Source organism: Equus quagga, chromosome 8 (genome assembly GCF_021613505.1).
Source record: "Equus quagga isolate Etosha38 chromosome 8, UCLA_HA_Equagga_1.0, whole genome shotgun sequence".
Lineage (NCBI taxonomy): Eukaryota > Metazoa > Chordata > Mammalia > Perissodactyla > Equidae > Equus > Equus quagga.
The window spans coordinates 126,472,484-126,492,628 of NC_060274.1; the positions used below are offsets into that span (position 1 = coordinate 126,472,484).

The 20,145-nt window shown below is 53.5% G+C and overlaps 2 protein-coding genes across 8 annotated transcripts in view; one reads left to right on the forward strand and one right to left on the reverse strand.

Moving 5' to 3' along the window:
• Positions 1-5,446: 5,446 nt before the first annotated feature.
• Positions 5,447-11,478, forward strand: CHPF2 (chondroitin polymerizing factor 2). Its single transcript, XM_046669761.1, has 4 exons — positions 5,447-7,381; positions 7,828-8,392; positions 9,124-9,306; positions 10,027-11,478. The coding sequence occupies exons 1-4, from the start codon at positions 7,119-7,121 to the stop codon at positions 11,332-11,334; spliced, it is 2,319 nt and encodes a 772-aa protein (XP_046525717.1). The 5' UTR covers positions 5,447-7,118; the 3' UTR covers positions 11,335-11,478.
• Positions 11,479-11,605: 127 nt separating this feature from the next.
• The window catches only part of SMARCD3 (SWI/SNF related, matrix associated, actin dependent regulator of chromatin, subfamily d, member 3), a 33,305-nt gene continuing 24,765 nt past the window's right edge, over positions 11,606-20,145 (reverse strand). For 2 of the 7 annotated variants that reach the window (XM_046669764.1, XM_046669763.1), the window contains 12 exons: positions 18,174-18,385; positions 16,400-16,442; positions 15,179-15,301; positions 14,928-15,066; positions 14,594-14,763; positions 14,315-14,416; positions 13,908-14,069; positions 12,943-13,118; positions 12,636-12,771; positions 12,220-12,342; positions 12,002-12,103; positions 11,606-11,786 (listed from right to left, as the gene is read on the reverse strand). In XM_046669764.1, the coding sequence (XP_046525720.1) occupies positions 11,733-11,786; positions 12,002-12,103; positions 12,220-12,342; positions 12,636-12,771; positions 12,943-13,118; positions 13,908-14,069; positions 14,315-14,416; positions 14,594-14,763; positions 14,928-15,066; positions 15,179-15,301; positions 16,400-16,442; positions 18,174-18,385 (1,542 nt within the window). In that variant the 3' untranslated portion in view covers positions 11,606-11,732. Of the gene's footprint in view, positions 11,787-12,001; positions 12,104-12,219; positions 12,343-12,635; positions 12,772-12,942; positions 13,119-13,907; positions 14,070-14,314; positions 14,417-14,593; positions 14,764-14,907; positions 15,067-15,178; positions 15,302-16,399; positions 16,443-18,173; positions 18,386-20,145 lie in introns of all 7 variants that reach the window. The other 5 variants (XM_046669766.1, XM_046669765.1, XM_046669768.1 and 2 more) reach the window with 5 other exon arrangements.

A 20,145-nucleotide genomic window follows, 5' to 3' on the forward strand; every position in this document is an offset into this window, starting at 1 on the left:
CTCCCGGGCCTTCGTGACGTCATCAGGATGCGCGAGGCTGGGGGTATTAGAGTCCGAGAGTCGTATGCTAGCGGCCAGCTTTGGGCACTGGAAACTGCAAATCCCAGATTACTCCTCGGATAAACGGGTTGAGTCTTCCAGGCTTTACCGAACCTCTGGAATATCTGTTGAGTTACATGGAGATACCGAGTTTATAGGGCCGCCCAACCGGCTCGGGCGGCAGGGTGAGTGACTACGCTTCCCAGCATGCATCAGGCGGGAATGCGTCGAAACAATGGGGAGAGAAGAGAAGGGAGGTGCAGGGAGGAGGAGGAAGAGTGAGGCGGCTGGTGAAACAGGGCCGGGAGAGGGGCGCATTACCGCGAAGATAAAGCGAACAGAATTCCTCCATGAAAGAAAGGCGTCCTTGTTTCATGAAACTGAGAATTTAGAGCCTGGTACAGTGTTCGCCAAACTTTTAGAAGGTGCCGAACGTTATTCCTAAACCTTGGCCGCTTAGCCTACCCGCTCCAGAATTGTTAGCCATGTAAGATCTTGAAGTGAAAATAAGACCCCTTTTCTGAATTTAGCTTTGTCATCAGTTAGCCATGTGACTTCGCCCGTTACTTTTCCTTTGAGTCTCACTGTTTAAAATTTCTCAGCAGACTTCTCATTGCCCGCATTGTAAACCCCAAATTTGTAACCTCAAATACAAAGCAGGCCCTTTGTGATCCCTGTTACTTCTCCGGGCTCCTGACCAGCGGTGCCTCACCATTAGTGACACAGTTGGAGGGAAGCAAAGGAAGCTGCTACTCCCTCTGAGCACATTCTTCAAAAGTAACCCCCTTTTGAAAAATAAACTCACTCCTCCCACCATAGAATTAGTTTTCTTCCTCAAACTTGATGCTGCAGTAGAATCTAACTACTTGTATTTCAAGTAAGCTATGCTATTGCATACATTCATGCCTTTGAGCATAACTTTTTCTAGAATACCCTCCCACCAATGAAGTGCCCACTATATGTTAGGCTCAGAGCTAGTTGCCAGAGGTGCAAAGGGTGACAAGTTATTCTCTGACCTCAGGAAACACAGTTAAGAAGGAACATTCAAAAAGTAAACAGCCCATGACATTCGGGTGATTAGTGCCATGAAAAAAAGTGATTTCTGTGCGCTGCTGGAGTACCTAGGTGGGGACCTCACTTGTCATGGCATAATTAAGAGCAAGAATTCTGGGGGCAGACTGCCTGCATTCAAACCCCAGCTCTACCATTTACAGTGTGTGACCTTGGGCAAAATACATACTCTCCTCCGTAAAACAAGAATAATGATCGTACTTACCTCATATGGTGGTTAGAAAGATTAGAGTTTAATTTTTGCTAATTGGCTAATTATTACTTAGCCAGAGTTCTGCTAGGCTTCCTTCTTGCCTTCTCTGCTAGTAGTGGAATCCTTGCCTAAGTATGCACTAGATATTTATTTAATTTAATACATTTAACAAATATTAAGTACCTACTGTGGACAAAAGCATTGTTTTAGGTAAAGAGATATAGACAATAGTTAACTGACGGCAGAGCCTTTCTTTATGAAGCCAAGAAGTTATATATGGTTGTGGGTCACATAAAATCACTTCTCCAAGCGTCTGGCTTCCTGAGAGCACTGTCTGCGATACGCCTGCCTCTCCCAGCCTCATTAAAATGCATAGTTATAGGCAGGTTACAGGTTACAGAGAACTGATATTTATTATGCTCTTTCATCTATCCCATCCCATTTAATCCCCTCAACAAACTCTGAAGTGGGTATTATTATTATTTTACAGATTGAAAATGAAGGCATAGAGCTGTTAATAAAACAACACTGCTGGTAGGAGAGAGTGCCAGGATTTGAGGCTGGAATCTTCTTGTTCCAGAACTCCAACTCTGTAAAATGGCTCTGGATGGCAAAAGAAAGACTAACTAGTTACTTCTCTGAATCCACCTGCATAGCAACCAATCACATCCACGATTTCCTATGAATCGACAGTTGCTGGGCAGAATCTCCCACAGCACAAAAGTGGCTTAGAAAACTTGTGAGTCACTTAGAAGTTCTGCCATTCCCACCTAGGGTTTAGATCTGTTGCATGGAACAGACCTGGGGATGAGGGGAGAAGAAATGGGGAAATGGGAAGGAGAGAGAGAAATGTGGGTAGAAAGGAGGAGAAAATGATGGGGTAAACAGGAAAAGTCACAGGTCAGTGCTGGAAGCAAGAATATTTGGTCCAAACTCTTCATTTAAAGTATGAAGAAGCTGAGACCCAAGCAATGAAATGTCTCATCCAGAATTACCTAGAAATTTAGTGACTGAGAAGGGTCTGGAACGGTGCTATTCAATGTGATAGTCTCTAGCCACACGTGGCTATGGAGCACTTGAAATGTGGCTAGTCCAAATTGAGGTATGCTGTAAGTGTGATCAGATTTCAAAGATGGTGTGTGGACAAAAAATGTAAAATACCTCAAGTTTTTGTTTTGATTACATGTTGAAATGATAATATTTTGGATGTGTTTAATAATATAATAAAATATATTAACATTAATTTCACCTGTTTCTTTTTGCTTTTTAAAAAATGTGGCTACCAGAAAATTTTAAGTTACATATATGGCTCACATTTGTGGCTTGCATTATATTTCTGTTGGACAATGCTGGTCTGGACCTTATCTTCCAACCTCAACGTGAGTGTCCCTGCTCTGCTTCCCAGAGTCTCTTCTAACAAGTCACTCATTTACCACCTATTATGTGCCAGTTGCTGAGGGAATATCGAATTGCAGTCTGAGGATAAGACCAAAACACAGTGAAGGATAACAGTGCTGGTGAGTTCTATCTTATATACTTCCTAGAACCGTGGGTCTTACCTCTATCAGCCCCAGTGTTCCCTTTTAATAGCAAACATGTCTTTTTTATTACATCCCCTTTACTATTTTGAAATAAAGTTCATAGAAGATATAACCTAACTACACACATAAATTTCAAAAAATTATAGTGTCTTAATCATAACAGAGGAAAGAAAAGGAAATCCTTTTTTTTTTCTTTTTGTGAGGAAGATTGGCCCCGAGCTAACATCTGTGCCAATCTTCCTCTAGTTTATGTGGGATGCCGCCACAGTGTAGCTTGATGAGCGGTGCCAGGTCTGTGCCCAGGATCCGAACCTGTGAACCCCAGGCCGCCAAAGCGGAATGTGTGAACTTAACCACTACGCCATTGGGCCAGTCCCAGGAAATCCTTTTTAATAAAATTTAATAAAATGTTATTTCAGCATGCTAGAAAACATAATTAGTCCAATGCTTGTACCTGTATGTGGGATCACCTTGAATGTGACAATACAAATGCAGACAGAATACCATGAGTGACATTGCTGTCTGTGATATAGTTCTCCAACATGGTGAGTAATTCTTAGTGAATATTTGAACAAAACAAAGTATAATCTTCCTTCCATTTACACGTTGGTTACATTCCTTGAAAATTCAGCACATATTACAACCCTGCAAGATTACTTCATTTTTATATGTAAAACACAGAGTTGGTGAGGCCGGCCTGGTGGTGTAGTGGTTAAGTTCGCGCACTCCCCTTTGGCGGCCCAGGGTTCACAGGTTTGGATCCTGGGCATGGACCTACGCACCACTCATCAAGCTTGTGTTGCGGTGGTGTCCCACATACAACATGGAGGAAGATTGGCACAGATATTAGCTCAGGGCCAATTTCCTCACAAAAAAACCCAAAAAACAAAACAACACAGAATAGGCTCAAGGATCAGATGATTATAACTACTTTTTTCACTTACATGAATGTTCAATAGGATATTTGAAAGCCATGTGGGACAGACAATTCTTTTTTCTTTCTTTTGTTTTGTGAGGAAAATTAGCCCTGAGCTAACAACTGTGCCAGTCTTTCTCCACTTTATATAGAGGTCACTGCCACAGCATGGCTAACAAGTGGTATAGGTCCATGCCCAGGATCCAAACCCATGAACCCAGGCCACTGAGGTGCTGTGTGCAGAACTTAACCGCTATGCCATCGGCCCGGCCACAGACAGTTCTTTCTTGTGTGATCCTGTCTTGCAATGTGCAAGACATCTAGCATTCTTGGTTCCTCCCCTCAACCATTTGACAACGCAGTTGCCACTGTAGACTTTCAAATTGCCTCCTAGAGTAGTGCCATCCTGGTTGGAAAGCTGCTGTGGGCTGTGGTGTTGGAAGGCTCTGCCTGCCCTTGAGCCTCCCTTTGGGCTGTTCTCTCCTCTCTCACCAGGCTTAGCCGCCCCACCTTCCTAGTTCTTTAGGCCAATCTCTCCTCCTTCCAGGCCTTCTGGGCTCTGCTCTTTGTCCAGAAAACTCCTCTCCACTTTTTGTTTGGGTAACTTACTGAACCTTTGGATCTCAGCATTCCCAAATTCCTAATCTAAATTAATTCTTCCTGTCTTGTTTTTCCACTGGATCTAGTTTTCTGCAATGGTACTTATATCACCATTTGTGATTTCTACCTCAGTTTATATTTTAGTATGTCAATGTGTTACCCAGCAGGGTTCTCTCCACCTGTGGACACAGAAGCAGATACTGTGCACACCGGTCTATGAGGGAAGCAAGTTTATTACATAGTTGATTGGCAAGGAGACGGGAGGATGGGCCCTCAAATCTGTCTCCCAGGTTCGGGGAAGACGGGAAGGTGTAAGGAATCAGGAGGGCAGGCTGGTGTGTGGAAGCGCTAGCAGGATAAGTTTCGATGGACAGATCAAAATTTTCTCTTCTGCACACACTCCTGGCTGGCTCCCGCCCCTGAAAAATGGTCATAACCTTCTGTTGTTGAGATGAGGTCAGCACAGCAAACAAGGGTGAAGTTCTCACGTAGATTTAGGGCATTCCCTTCTCTGCTGCTGAGAGTTCCTAGGGATTTAGTCCTCTCCCTCCTGGCTCAGAGAGGAAGGCACACAAATGGAGATTTATAAATGTAAATTTTCCTTAGAGATGGGTAACTTCTATGGGTTTTCAGAGCTTTTCCGTGTCTGCTGTTTCTTCAAAATAATCAGCCTAGAGTAATTCTTATGCCTAATCCAAAGAGGCATATTTTGGGGTGACATTCTGTTCCTGTGGTTACAAGTGTGTGTTTAATACCTGTCTCCCTCAACTCTCAGCTCCCTGAGGGCGGGGATCAGCCTCATCTGGTCTACTGCTTGTTTACTCAGTATCATTACGATGGCCTGGAACTGAGTAGGCATACAACAAACGTTTCTGAAATAACCGAGTGGGTGAGGGGGTTTCGAGGCCCATTGGGAGAAGTCGTGTAGGAGGCAGAAGCACGCTCATTGATGGGGAGGGTATTTTTTCCAAAGCACACAGAGTTCAGGTTGAAGATCTGGGGCGCGTTCGGGTCGAGTGTGGGTCCATTCGGGTTAGCGTTTGTGGAATGCACGCGTTTCTTGTGGGGGCGGGAGACTGGCCCTGCCGAACTTGTTGCCCCACAGCCGGTATGTGATGCAAGAAGGGGCGGGGCGACCATAGAGAGGGCGGTGGCGGAGCGAGCGGCCGGATGCGGTCACCATAGAGACGGAGACTGACAGCGAGCGGAAGAGGAAGGCGCAGGCTGGGCTGTGAGGTGGCAGTGGCTGCAGCAGCGGAACCGGCTCCTCGGCCGGGCACTGGGGTCTGTTTCACCTTCCCCGCCCTTCCCCCTACAAGGGCGACAGAGGCGCCGCTCCAGGGGACAGGAGCACGTCCCACCCCACGCCATCGCCCCCACTCCCCGGGTCAGCGCTGGCCGCGTCTCCAGCTCCCGGGCCGTCCGTTATCCGGCCGCCGCCGCTCCTGGCCTTGCTGCTGGGCCTCCCCCGTGGGCCTCGGGTGGGCCTCGCGCAAGCGGGGCTTTTGCCCCTGCCGACAGACCGGAGAACCGGGTCTTTGCCCTCTCCCAGCCGCGACCTCCATTCCCTGCGCGGAACAAACCGAGCAGAGTCCCCCTGCCCCTCCTCGACAGCTCCGTGACGCAGCCGGTTTTATTTCTGTTTTGAGACTAACGGCTAAAACTCGCTTTGGGCCTTCTTTCTAGGACCAGAATTGATCTCTGATCGCTGAGAGGTAGAGCAGGGGCGCCAGGCCTGGCAGCCGTCACGCCAGCCGAGCCTCCGTTTGCTTGCCCAGGATCCCTGCATTGTCTCTAACTGCTTCTCATCCTCTCGGTTAGGTTTGGTGTGGTTTGGTTCGGTTTGGGTACTTAGGGCCCTGGTAAAATCAGACACCGAGTCGCTCTTACACTGCTGGAGTTACTGTTATTTGCCTCCTGTCTCTTCTCAGAAGAAGGTGGGCAGCACCAACATCTCAGCAGCTGGGATTCGGAGAAAAATGCCCTGCAAAATGGTTCCATCAGCCGTTGTGCTCCCCTGAGAGGCTCTCGGTGCTGAGTCACCATATCTGTCCACCTCATTTGGGTGGGCAGACCTTCTGTGCCCACACAATGCCAGTGGCTCGTGACTGCTCTTGACTGGGAGGAGGGTTTTCTCTATCTGTGTGTTTCCTCAACACTGGCGGGTAGAGTAGAAAGAGGCCCTGACCCCTTTCCTTGTGCCCACCTTCAGCAGCTGGTCAGCAGCCCCTTCAATAAATTAAAGTAGAGTGCCCAGGGCACAGAAACGTGCCCGAGCTGGGCACTCTTTGGGAAAGGCCTACTGAGGCACGCTCCTTTAGTTGGGGCTGTTGTTTTGGTGGAGCATGTGCTTTGTCCCAACCTCTTTATCCGTCCTTGCTGTCTCTTGATTTAGATGCAGTCTACATATGTGTGTAGTCCTTCTTTTTTGGGTTAGGTTTGGCAGGATTGAGTTTTATTTCCTCCCTTTTCTATTGGAAGACAGACCACAATAGCAATAGTGGGTAAAATTGATTCTCATATCTGTTACCATTGGGACTGAAGGTTAGATCTGACTCCTTGGTTACTAAAGACCAGGCAGATGCTTCCTGGGGATGCTGGGCCTGGAAGCAAACACACCTTGCTCTGTTGTCGACCTCATTGACCCCAGGTTCCGTGTTAAAACTGCTGGCCTGCTACTGGCCTGTTGCCCATCAACCCACTGATCGATCCTTGAGGCTGTGCCCTCTGGGGCACACACGTGGCAGGGCGTACCATCATGCGACTGAGTTCCCTGTTGGCTCTGCTGCGACCAGCACTGCCCCTCATCCTAGGGCTGTCTCTGGGATGTAGCCTGAGCCTCCTGCGGGTTTCCTGGATCCAAGGTGAGGGAGAAGATCCCTGTGTAGAGGCTGTGGGGGAGCCAGGAGGGCCACAGAATCCAGACTCAAGAACTCGGCTTGACCAAAGTGATGAAGACTTCAAACCCCGGATTGTCCCCTACTACAGGGATCCAAACAAGCCCTATAAGAAGGTGCTCAGGTGAGAGCTGTGTGCACGGGGCCCCCAGACCCCAGTTTAGGACTCGTCTAAGTCCTTGCCTCTGCCTTCACTGGTAAGCTGTGTTAGGCTTCTTGGAGCAATTCTTTGCTTTATTACTCATCACACTTTTTTCCTATCTTTTCCCTCCTCAGGTCTGAAAAATTTTCATCCAATGGTGTTAAATTAGTGTTGGATGTTCTTGACATCCAGGGCAGGAATTGCATCTAACCCATCTAATCTATCCTTAATAGACCCCTCCCCAAATCAATTCCAGTGTCACTTTCTCAGTGGATGCTCACTCTAGTAGCTCATTAATATTGATGAGAAGGTCTCTCCCTTCTCTTTTCTCAACCCCAGCTCACTTATTCCCAGGGCAATGTATGTGCTGGACAAGTTGGGTTCCTAAAGGTTAGGGAGTTGACCTTGGCACACTGGTCTCTCCACAGGACTCGGTACATCCAGACAGAGCTGGGCTCTCGTGAGCGGTTGCTGGTGGCTGTCCTGACTTCCCGGGCCACGCTGTCTACTCTTGCTGTGGCTGTGAACCGCACAGTGGCCCACCACTTCCCTCGGTTACTCTACTTCACTGGGCAGCGAGGGGCCCGGACTCCGGCAGGGATGCAGGTGGTATCTCATGGGGACGAGCGGCCAGCCTGGCTCATGTCAGAGACCCTGCGCTATCTTCACACACACTTTGGGGCCGACTACGACTGGTTCTTCATCATGCAGGATGACACGTATGTGCAGGCCCCCCGCCTGGCAGCCCTTGCCGGCCACCTCAGCATCAACCAAGACCTGTACTTGGGCCGGGCAGAGGAGTTCATTGGCACAGGCGAGCAGGCCCGGTACTGCCACGGGGGCTTTGGCTACCTGTTGTCACGGAGTCTCCTGCTTCGATTGCGGCCACATCTGGATGGCTGCCGAGGAGATATTCTCAGTGCTCGTCCTGACGAGTGGCTTGGCCGCTGCCTCATCGACTCTCTGGGCATTGGCTGTGTCTCACAGCACCAGGTGACAGCCCTTTCAAGTCACTCCCAGTCCCTGACAAGTTAGTCGTGAGTGGTCTCCAGGCTGGATGCTGCTGGCTCCTTCCTAGCACCACCTTGGAGCCATCGTTTTGTCCTTCCCCTGACCGCCCTGTCAGCGGCCTGCCCCAGCCACTGACTGCCCCTCTGGCTCTCCCCTGCTCACTTCTGGCAGTCTTCTGTCAGAACTGGCATCTTTTTAGGGACCCTCTGAGCAAGACAGCAAGGTGCCCCTACTCACCTTAAGTCTGCCTCCCGTCTGCGCCCTGCCCTCCCCCCCTCCCCTGACATGCACAGTCGTGAATGATCTGGGAATGTCCTAGAGATGTCCACTCATCTGGAGGAGTAAGGTAGTCACTTTTCTAGCCCAGAGAGCTGCCCTGTTTATTGGAGAAGAGGGGACGATCCCAGAGGGGGTTCATTCTCTCAAACCAGGGTACTGGGAGTGTTTGGTGGCTCATGGCTTTCATTCTCTTGAGAGACCGTGGGGTTCTTTAGGGGAAGAGGGCATCCTTAGTTGCCTACTTAATATTCTTTTTTCCACAATCCAGTGGTGAGAGTAAGGCCAAGGTTAAGGGGACACTGCAATGAGCTCTCGTTCCCTCCTCCCTTCTGTGACAGCAGCAGTATTAGGTGTGAATGCTGAGTTTGGCTAAGAGCAGTTGGGACAGGCAGCCCTCCATGTGTGGCATTGATTGGTCTGACTGGTCTCTCTAGGGGCAGCAGTATCGCTCATTTGAACTGGCCAAAAATAGGGACCCTGAGAAGGAGGGGAGCTCGGCTTTCCTGAGTGCCTTCGCAGTACACCCTGTCTCCGAGGGAACCCTCATGTACCGGCTCCACAAACGCTTCAGTGCTCTGGAGCTGGAGAGGGCGTACAGTGAAATAGAGCAACTGCAGGTGAGCCAGGGGACCATGGCTGGAGGTAGAGGGAGTGGCAGGTGTCCAGGCTCCCAGTGAGCGGGCAGCTGAGTGAGAGGGGAAGCTGGGCGGCGTAGAAAGAGGCTGACTCTACCTAAATTTAAAACAACTCTGGGGAGAAGGGACTCTTGGGGGTCCAGGTCAATCATAACTTCCTGGCACAACTTGGATGCAATTAAAAGGGTTTGCAGGTGAACTGTGAGGATTGGGGCTCAGTACGGTGCTTAGGATAGTTTTAGCTCCTCTCCAGTAGTACCTCTCCACCAAGGGGGCGAAAACCTCAGAAGTCCCTGGACTTCTAGCACAGGCCTTCAAAACCCCAAAGGTAGAAGGTGGAATTCTCTCGAGGTGGGATACAGGTGAAAACAAAGGCCCATCACAAAGAGGGTGTGAATGCCTTGGGTCGGGAGAGCAAGGCTGCCAGCTTTGTGTTGCAGGATGCTCTCAGTGCCACAGAGGCACATTTCCCACCTCCTCCTCCTCCTCTTCCTCATGGCCTCTGTGTAAGGTGGGATGATTCAGATGCCTTCTGCATTTTACAGACAAAGGAAGTAAAGTACAGGGAAGTAAACGATTAGCTGAAGGGCACCTCACTAAGTGTTGATGGAGTCAGGGTACAGCTCAGAACCCAGGACGCTGGAGCTGGCTAGGGTCCTGACTGCCTAGATGGGCTCTAACTGTGTGTCCCTCCCACCCTAGGCGCAGATCCGGAACCTGACTGTGCTGACCCCCGAGGGGGAGGCAGGGCTGAGCTGGCCCGTTGGGCTCCCGGCCCCTTTCACACCACACTCTCGTTTTGAGGTGCTGGGCTGGGACTACTTCACAGAGCAGCATACCTTCTCCTGTGCAGATGGGGCTCCCAAGTGCCCACTGCAAGGGGCTAGCAGGGCGGATGTGGGTGATGCTGTGGAGACTGCTATGGAGCAGCTGAATCGGCGCTATCAGCCCCGCCTGCGTTTCCAAAAGCAGCGGCTGCTCAATGGCTACCGGCGCTTCGATCCAGCGCGGGGCATGGAGTACACCCTGGACCTGCTGCTGGAAGCTGTGACGCAGCGTGGGCATCGGCGGGCCCTGGCCCGCAGGGTCAGCCTGCTGCGGCCACTGAGCCGGGTGGAAATTTTGCCTATGCCCTATGTCACTGAGGCCACCCGCGTGCAGCTGGTGCTGCCACTCCTGGTGGCTGAAGCTGCTGCAGCCCCTGCTTTCCTCGAGGCCTTTGCAGCCAGTGTTCTGGAACCACGAGAACATGCATTGCTCACCCTGTTGCTGGTTTATGGGCCGCGGGAAGGTGGCCGAGGGGCCCCAGACCCATTTCTTGGGGTGAAGGCTGCAGCGGCTGAGTTAGAGCGACGATATCCTGGGACGAGGCTGGCCTGGCTCGCTGTACGAGCAGAGGCCCCTTCCCAGGTGAGGCTCATGGACGTGGTCTCTAAGAAGCATCCCGTGGACACACTCTTCTTCCTCACCACCGTGTGGACCAGGCCTGGGCCCGAAGTCCTTAACCGCTGCCGCATGAATGCCATCTCCGGCTGGCAGGCCTTCTTCCCAGTCCATTTCCAGGAGTTCAACCCTGCCCTGGCACCACAGAGATCTCCCCCGGGGCCCCCCGGGGCTGGCCCTGATCCCCCGTCCCCTCCTGGTGCTGACCCTTCCCGGGGGGCTTCTGTGGGAGGCAGGTTTGACCGACAGGCTTCTGCGGAGGGCTGCTTCTACAATGCGGACTACCTGGCAGCCCGAGCCCGGCTGGCTGGCGAACTGGCAGGCCAGGAAGAGGAGGAAGCCCTGGAGGGGCTGGAGGTGATGGATGTTTTCCTCCGGTTCTCAGGGCTCCACCTCTTCCGGGCCGTGGAGCCAGGGCTGGTGCAGAAGTTCTCCCTGCGTGACTGCAGCCCTCGGCTCAGTGAGGAACTCTACCACCGCTGCCGCCTGAGCAACCTGGAGGGGCTGGGGGGCCGTGCCCAGCTCGCCATGGCTCTGTTTGAACAGGAGCAGGCCAACAGCACCTAGCACACCCGGGGCCATGCACCTCTGCATATTTCCCTTTTCTGCCTTAGCCCTGGGAAAGGCAAGGCAAGATTGATGGACAGATGGAGAGCTTGTTGCTGTATTTTTTAAATAAGAAAATATTAAAGTGTCTTCTGCCAAACTGTTTTTAGGTCTAGGGAAAATGGAGTGAGGAGAAGAATCTGAGGGAGGGGGGTGGGAGTTTTCCCAGAGGAACCCACTGCCTTCCCCTCCACCTCCCTCCCTCCCCAGTTGCCAGTGACCACACAGCTGCTCTCAGATGAATGAGCTTTAATCCAGACCCCTGCCTCACCCGGAAGGTGTCAGAGGAGTGATGGCAGAGCCCTGGGGGACAGGGCGTGGGCCCAGAGGCCCACAGTGGTGCTCATTCTCAGGGGCTCCTAGGTGTTGCGCACAACCAGTGACTGCTCCAGCTCCTGCCTGCGCTGCTGGATCTGTAGAGAAATAAGAGCAGGAGCAGGGTTATGGTGTTGCTGGTGAGTGACAGGACAACCCCGCCACCCGGCCTGGCCTGGAAGAGCATCTGGGAACAGGGAGGGCTACATGTGGTGCGGGGGCTGGTGGAGTGGCCAGGGCCACTGGCCAGGCAGAGAAGGGAGGTTTCTCTTAGAGTGAGGGGGAGGCCTGAGGCGCACGGGCCCCTCCACACCTTGCAGTAGAAGTAGCGGCTGACAGCTTCCTGGGACCAGGGCTGGTGGTAGAACTCAGCCCGGCGCTCCTCCTCGGGGTTGCCTGCCACATCTGTCATCACCTGGGAGGGAGCAATTGGGTCAGCCCTGAGCGTGGACCCCTCCAGTCCCTGTGTACATATTTACTGTCTTCCCCATATGCTTCTCTTCCATCCAGTGCTCCCTGAGTCCCTTTCACCTTGAGGTCCCGGCTCTGGGAGCGGAGCAGGTCTTGGATGTAGCCTTTGGGGTCTCTGGAGAAGCTTAGCATGAAGTCCCTCTGGATCTTGAGCTGGTTTATGGACTCAATCGTCTCATGGATCTACAGGTAGAAAGACAGACACTTTCACCTGGCCCCGGTGATGTGGGAGAGGAGGGGAAGGAGGAGGGGTAAGTAGGGGGAGAGATTGGCTGCTGTTCTTTTGAAGGGTGATCCCTTAGGTCCCTGATGCCTCTGCAGTCCCAGGGAAGGGGGGTATGGGCGGGGCTCCAAGTAGCAAGGGAAGGGCCACCTGTCCCCTTCATCTCTCCATAGGCCCGTGCTCTTATCTGTTCTGTCTGCACTTTGTCATTTTTGGGTTAATGTCCTACTCCAGCTCTGGGCTCTGGCCCCACCTTACTGTCCAGAGCGCTGATTTCCTGCTGGTTGGCTGTGGAAAGGAGGAAGCTGCTCATCTGCCCCTTCAGTGGCTCCTCTACCTCCACATCAATGTCATAGCATGCCGTCTTCTTCTGGTCCGACGGGTCCACGCTGCCAGGGAAGTCCAGCCCTTGGTGTCCATGCTGCCCTCGCAGAGGCCAAGGGCCCCGGGGGCAGATGCACTGGGGGAGGGAGGGGTCGTGGGGGTGGAAGGAAGAGGCAGGGGCAGGGAGGGCAGGACCCCAGTGATTCCCTGGTCTGAGGAGCAAGCTGGGGCCTCACCTGATGACGTGGTTGATGACAATTGGGTCAGGGGGCAATAGCAGAGCTGTGAGGCGCTGGGGAATCTCAGAAAACTTCAGCCGAGGACAATCAAAAATCTGAAGTAGGAGAGAGACCACTCTTCTGTGCTTGAAAAGAGCATAACTACAGTTCTGGATTCTTCTATCCTGGAAAGGCTAGAAGAAGCCAGGAGCAAGGCTAATTCCTCAGTGCTCACGGGGCTGCGACTGGAGAGGCTGTGGGTGGTGGAGGGCTGACAAGGAGTTGGGCAGTGCAGTGGCTGACAGCACAGCCCTGGGTCGGCTGGCCTAGGTATAAATCCTGCTTCCACCACTTCCTAGACCACTTTGAGCAAGCAGGCCTTAGTTTCTTCATCTCTAGGATGGGGAGAATAACAGTACCTATCTCACAGGGTTGTTGTGAGAATTCAGTGGATCGGTACACATAAAGTGCTTGGAACAATGCCTGGCACATGGTGAGTGCTCATTAAACATCGACTTATTTTTACTTCTCAGGTTACCTACTGTGTTTATTTAAAAATTATTAATAATCTCTACTTTGGTAGAATTTTATCAAGTTACTTTCATAGCAATGTGATTTTCCCAACTGTCCAGTGGGTTAGATGGGACAGGTATTATTACCCCATTGCAAAGAAACAAGGTACAAAAATAGCTCAGTAACTTACTCGGAGTCTGGACCCAGTACTAGAACCTGGGGCTACTGGCCTTATAGGGTTCCAGAGCTTCCTAACATGGTGTGGCTAAAATGGATGGGCTGCAGCACAGAGCTGTGCCATGGAAGGGCCTGGACTAGGACCCTGGTCTCTGGCTTCGAGACCATGACTGTGTACCATTTCTGATACCCGGGAATCTAGAAGGGAGCAGTGGTGCTACCTTAGTAGAGGTACTTCCCCTACTAGTAATTCTGCCTGCTCCCCACGTCCCTGCATTCAGGGGGGAGGGTACCTGCTGGAAATACTTGTCCCCATTGATGTATTCCTTGTCATGCGAGTCCTGCAGCCTGTTGGTCTTCACGTACTGCCACAGAGCCTGGACGATGGCTGAGCGGCTCTGTGTGTGCAACCCCAGCAGCCGGGCCAGGCGGGGATCCAGTTTGAACTGGGGAGGCTAGGAAAAGGTGACCGTGAAAATTAGATAAAAGAGAAGGTGGAAAGAGCATAGGGCAGGCAGGCTGGGGCCAGGAAGGACTTGGTGATTGGGCTCCACAGAAACATGCATCTGGAGAAGGGAAGTAGGGAGGAGAATGGGATCTCAGGATGTACACCTCTGAGGCCTAGGCCCACCCTAAGAGAAAGTGTTGGGGGAGTCCAGGTCTTCGTGTGGTGTCTGTAGGGTAGGGGGCTGGCACAGACCTGGTAGTCCAGCATGAGGAGCAGTGTGCAGCGCACACTCAGGTCCCCTGGCCTCTTCACCTGGAACCCATCTGTCTCCTGGGTTGTGGGCGTCCGGTGCCACTGTCCAGGGGAGAAGAGCTAGGTCACTCACAGGCCCATCTGGGTTGGTGGGGCCTGGGGCTCTAGGGTGGCCCTGATCCACATCTGTGTAGCCGACGGGACTGTGGTGTAGATTCTTCAGGGAGTGTGGTCTGTGGAAGAGTGGCAGCTCAGGGGCAGAAGGGGTCTGGGTCTTACCTCAACTAGGTGGTTGTCAGGGCCATAAAGGTCTTTGTCCAGCTCAATGACCAAACTCTTAAAGAAGGAAGAGAACTTCCGCTTCTGCTTGCTCGGCTGTGGGAGAGGAACAGGGACCGTGGGGGCAGAACAGGGACCATGGGGGCAGAATGAATTGGGAGTGGGTGGGGCTGGTTGGGTAGGACAGCACGGTTAGAAGCAGACCTCCGCACCCAAAATGTCTTTCTAGGCCACCCACCACCCCTCGCCAGGGCTGACTCCCTAATCCTTAGTGCAAACATCTAGTTCTGTCCTCAGCTCAGCCCCATACCCACCCCAGGACACTTGGAGAGACCTGGGCCAGGACGTACGTCATCCAGGAGCTTCCCCTCCACCCGCAGCTCCCAGGAGGCTATGCTGCCATCAGAATCCTCAGCATCAGGCTTCGCAGGGTTAAAAGTATTGGAGATATAAAGACGCAGCTTCCGCTTTTGCTGTAGAAATAAAGAGTGTAGTACAGAGCGAACACTGTGCTCCCACCCTGGGCAACCCCACTTCTCCATTCTGGGAACAGGACTTAGAGCCCTCTTCCTGCCCCCAAAGCACCTTCATTGGCCTCTTCAGAGCCTCCTGGATGTCCACCCGCTTCCGCATGATGGTTTGATCCAGTTTCCTCTCAAATGCTAGGAGGTCCATGTAAGCCTGGGACTCAGGGACCAGCTCCCGGATCTAGAAGAGGAGGAGCAAGGTAGGGAACCAGGGTCTTAGCCAATCTTTTTTTTTTTTTTTTTTGAGGAAGACTAGCCCTGAGCTAACTACTGCCAAGCCTCCTCTTTTTGCTGAGGAAGACTGGCCCTGAGCTAACATCCATACCTATCCTCCTCTACTTTATACATGGGATGCCTACCACAGCATAGCTTTTGCCAAGCAGTGCCATGTCCCCACCCAGGATCCGAACCGGCGAACCCCAGGCTGCCCAGAAGCAGAATGTGCGAACTTAACCACTGCGCCACCGGGCCAGCCCCTTAGCCAATCTTTTAGGTGGAATGTGAGCATGTCATGAGGTCCCAGGGTACAATGAGCATGGAGATTCTGGGACTGTAAGAGTGCAAATGGGACCTCCCCCCAGGACTCTCTATCCCGCAGGAGCAGCCTCCATGCGTAGGGATAAAAACTTTCTCCCTCTAGGGGGCCCCAAGCATTTCACCACTAGGGGAGGCTGTAACAACCGTGGAGCCCAGCAAGCACTAGGACTTCACCTCTTTATCTTGTCCTTTCCCTTGTCACACGGCCTCTGGGCTTCCCTTAGATGTCTGCAAAGTGGCTAGGACCCTGGGGTCCCTGAGACAGTTCAGGGATGTCGTTGCTTGTCTCTACCCTGGCACCTCACCCAGTTGCTCCAATTCATGTCTCAATGGTGCTACCCTCGTACCCAGCTTGGCCTGGGTCCTGTTGTGATGCCCAGGCCTTCTGGCCAGCTTCTGTTCCCTTCACTCTCCTTGCTAGCCTCTGGTCCCCTAGCTCTTGTCCCCTCTTTGTCCCACACCTTTATGTCTTCAGACGGCTGGAATTCAGTCCACTGCACCCCAGGCCCAAGATCCTGCCCCTTATGACTTGACTCCTTCCCTCCGCCCCACCCCCTCCCTCTGGCCTGGGGAACCTCACTTCTTAATTAGCTTTTTAAACAAAAAGTGAAAGTGACCATGAAGCTGAAGCCCTGCTCTTGAGGGAGGAAGGGAGGGGACACCGGGCGCTGGGGTGGGGGGGAGAGGAGGGCGGAGCAGCAAAGGGTGGGGGTGGGCTGGGGCTGCTGTGAAAGGCACTCACCCTTTGAGGGAGGATTTTGTCAGCCATCTTCCTCCTCTTGGCACTGTACATTTTTTAAAGAAAAAACCAGGTTACCATGGCGACAGATCTGGGAGTAACGAGGCCACCTGCTAAATTATCCCGACATCTCCGCCCGCCTGGCTGGGGTTCCCACAGCCCGTCATCTGCCTGCCCAAGGGGCTACGTGGGGTGGTGCATGGCATTGCTCTGTCCTCTCACAGGAAGCAGAGGTGACCCCGTCCTTTCTCTAGTCTGGGAGCTCCCTTCTACCCCATCACATCCTCAGGGCCAGAGAAATTTAGACTTAGGAGGTGCTGGGGGTGGGGGAGCTGCAGAAGGCTTTGAGGAAAGCTGGGGAGAAGGGAAGACAGAGGAGACAGAGGACAGATTCTGAGGACTTTCCTTTTCTGCTAAGCAGGGATGCACAGTCCAAGGTGGCCTGAGCTCAAAGGGAGGGGAGCTGACCCCCCTCACATCCCTGGAGCAGGAGGCAATGGTGTGAAGCTGGTCAGGGTTGCACCCTGCCACCCTGGGCTTGAAGGAGATGCTGACGGGCAGGGGATGCTCATGCCCTTGGACCACCTGGCAACAGGGCCCAGGGACACACCCACAGGGATCCAGAGAAGGGGTGTGTGTGTGGATCTTCTCCTGTGGGACATGACAGCAGGCTGGACCTGGGCTAGCTGAGACTTGGACTCTTCTGGACTCACCAGCTGCTTCTTATTCCCAAAGGCACCCCAGAAAATCCTTGGCAAACTGAGATTAGAACCCAGCCTTGAGATGGCTCCATACTGCCCCCGTGTGGTGTTCTCAACCACTGCCCCGTCCCTGTCCAAAAATCTATCCTAAGGCTAGGCAAGCAGCTTTCATTAAAGGTCTGATTTGTTTTGAACAAGTATCTGTAAGAAACTCTCCATTTATATAAGATAAATCAGGGACTTGTTTACTGTATAAATGGATGATTCACTTTGCAAAAGAATTTTTTGCGGGATTCCTATAAATGGTGAATTTTCCTTGATGTGTAAAAAATATTTAATAATGAGGTAAAATCCATATTACGCCTTTTATAGGACTCCATCTGGTGTGCAAAGGAAAGCATGTGTGTTTGGCTAAACACTGAAACCCAGAGGGGCATCTCTCTTGCCAGCCACCAGCCTGGGCTTTGGGGGTGCCACCAGCTGGCTCAGACAAGGAAATGGACTGGATCCTGGTAGCTTGGGGGCAGACCTGGTCCAGAGGACATATTATGGCCGCTCTTCAACCTTTGAGGGCCTAAGAATCACCTGAGAACATGACTGGGCAGAGACCACCCACCCACAAGGGAAATTCCCAGGCTCCACCCCCCTGGACAGAGATTCGGATCTAGATCTGGAGTGGGGCTTTTAAACAGGCAAGCCAGGGGTTTCTGAGGAAGGCGCACCGGACAACCACACTTTGAGAAATACAGTCCTAAAGCTCTGCCTTCGGTCCTACTACCAGCCCCGCCCCCACCCCAAAGCCTGAAGCATCACCCAGGACCTGGGGACAAGGGGTGGGTAGACGAACGCAGCAGGTGACCAGGAGAAGGGCGCGACGGCCGCAGCTTCAGTCCCTACGGTGGGCACACAAAGGAACCAGACCAGTGCCCCCTCAGCCCACCTCCCCAGAGCCCATCCCACCCAGGACGACTCCTTCCCTGCTGATCATTCTTCCTTGCCCCTTCCAATCCCGGTCCTCGCCCACCCCGTCCCTGCGGGTCCTGCGGTCCGCCCCCTCCGCGCTGGGCCCCACTCACCTGCGGCTCCGCGCGGGGGCGGTGGGCACCGGCTGGCCCTGGCTCTGGGCCTGGCTCTGGCCGGGCGGGGGCGCTGCTCGCTTGCGGGCGGGCTCCATGCCCGCGGGGGCCAGGCCGGGTCGCACGGCGGGGCTGCCCATGTACGGGGAGCCCGGGGGGCCCATGGGCGCCCCCTGGTGGGGCATCCGGGCTCCAGACGGCATCCCGGGGCGCTGGGTGGGGGGGCGGGGGTGAAGCAGAAACAGGCGCCCGCGGGTCAGACCAGGGCCCCGGCTCCGGGCGCGGTGAGCCGCGTCTCCCCCACCCCAAGCCCCTGGCCGGTGACCCTGATGCCGCCGGCGTGAGCGAGGGGTGGGAGGGGCAGGGGCGCCGGAACCGCGCGGCTTTGGCGGAGGGGGCTTTGCGTCTCGCTGCAGGAAGCTAACTGAAGCCAGGCAACTGCACAGGGCATTGCCAGCCTCAGATCTGCGGAAGGTACCGCGAAAATGAATATTAACGGCGCCTTTTCAACCTTTTCAAAGGATGTGCACATTAACAAGCTCCTCTGCAAGACAGACTGAATGGGTCCTTCCATCCCCACTTGACAGATGAGGCAACCGTGGCTCAAGGAGAAGAGCGACCTAGCCAAGGTCACGCGGCTCCTCCTGGCAAAGGCAGCCTCTGAGCGGTCGTTTCCTGAGGGGGTCAGGGCTTTTTGCTCTCTGGGGCTTCATCTAGGTTAGGGGCTGAGGTCCTTGTTCGGACTCCTGCTGCCCCCTTCCCATCCTCTGCTTCCCCATCCACTTCCTGGACTGTCCTGCCTTGTACTCACCCCTCCCCATCTCAACTCAGTTTTCTCTCTGGGCCCCTGCTTTTGCCCCCTTAGTCCCAACTGCCACCCCCTTTGCCTAATTCCAAGTCTCCACAGCTAGGGGCTTTGCTGACTTAGTCTACCCCCATAATTTGCTCCGAAGGTGAAGGCTGGAGGCAGGGCTGGAGGTAACCTGAGGGGCCTGAGGCCAGACCCCTCCAGGATTCTCTGATTGGGAGGGCAGGGGAAAGGTGGGTCAAGGGTGGGCTGCCCAGAGGGTTTGGGTCAGTCAAAGGCAGCAGCATTTCCTCTTACATCCATCTCTCCCTTCCTGTCTGCTGGATCACCAGAGATGGTCCCATCCTACAGACCTCCTCTATTTCCCACCCCCACCCCAGTGAAGTCACAAGTCAGGGCTCAAAGGGGGCCATGGAGAGGGATATGAAGCAGGTGTACTCCCCAGCCACTGAGATGCAAACTCATGGAGTGAAGTGTTTCACAGACTTCTTAAACCCTACTTGTCCAGATTCCAGAAGAGAGATTGGGGGACCAGAGGGGCCGTAAAGTAGAAGGTGGGTGGGATGGGGACCGGGACAAGGAATGCAGGAAGATTAGGGAGCAAAGGATGCAGACCCTGTGCCCCTGTTATCGTTCAAACACTACCCACTTCACCCTCAGGAGTGCAGCTGCCCCCAGGCACAGAAGGAGCCCTGCCCCTGAGCTTGGTGAAACCCTTCTGCCAACTCTCCCTCCTGCCTGGCACTATGTCTAACCCTAACCACCCCCTGCCCCCCCCCGCCGTCCCCTCACTCAGCTGTCTCTGCCCATCTCTCCCATAGCGAAACCTGCCTCTCCATGTGTCGGCCTCCCCCACCCCACCTGACCTTGTCACTCACACCTCGAGGGTGGCAGCCCAGAATGGAGCCCAGGCCCAGCCACTCCCAACCAGCTCAGAGGGGGCACAGGGAGTAGGGCAGTGGGGCTCACAGCCACCCAAGAACTAAAGCTCTAAGTTGGCCAAATAAAAAATTCATATGTATAGCCTCTCTCCTTCCTCGATGGGCCTTTTTAAAGAGACTTCCCCAAGCAGCAAGTTGAGGACTAGAAACTTAGCTGACCGACACAGACACCCCTGGGAAGTTACCCCAGAGATCCCCAGGGCTGGTGGACAGGCTGCCCCAG

What these genes read in the sequence shown, in the direction of transcription:
- CHPF2 (XM_046669761.1), top strand. Translation starts at nt 7,119, where the DNA reads ATGCGACTGAGTTCCCTGTTGGCTCTGCTGCGACCAGCACTGCCCCTC. An exon ending in CCCTATAAGAAGGTGCTCAG is followed by an intron (nt 7,382 to 7,827) that starts GTGAGAGCTGTG and finishes GTCTCTCCACAG; the next exon opens with GACTCGGTACATCCAGACAG. An exon ending in GTGAAATAGAGCAACTGCAG is followed by an intron (nt 9,307 to 10,026) that starts GTGAGCCAGGGG and finishes CTCCCACCCTAG; the next exon opens with GCGCAGATCCGGAACCTGAC.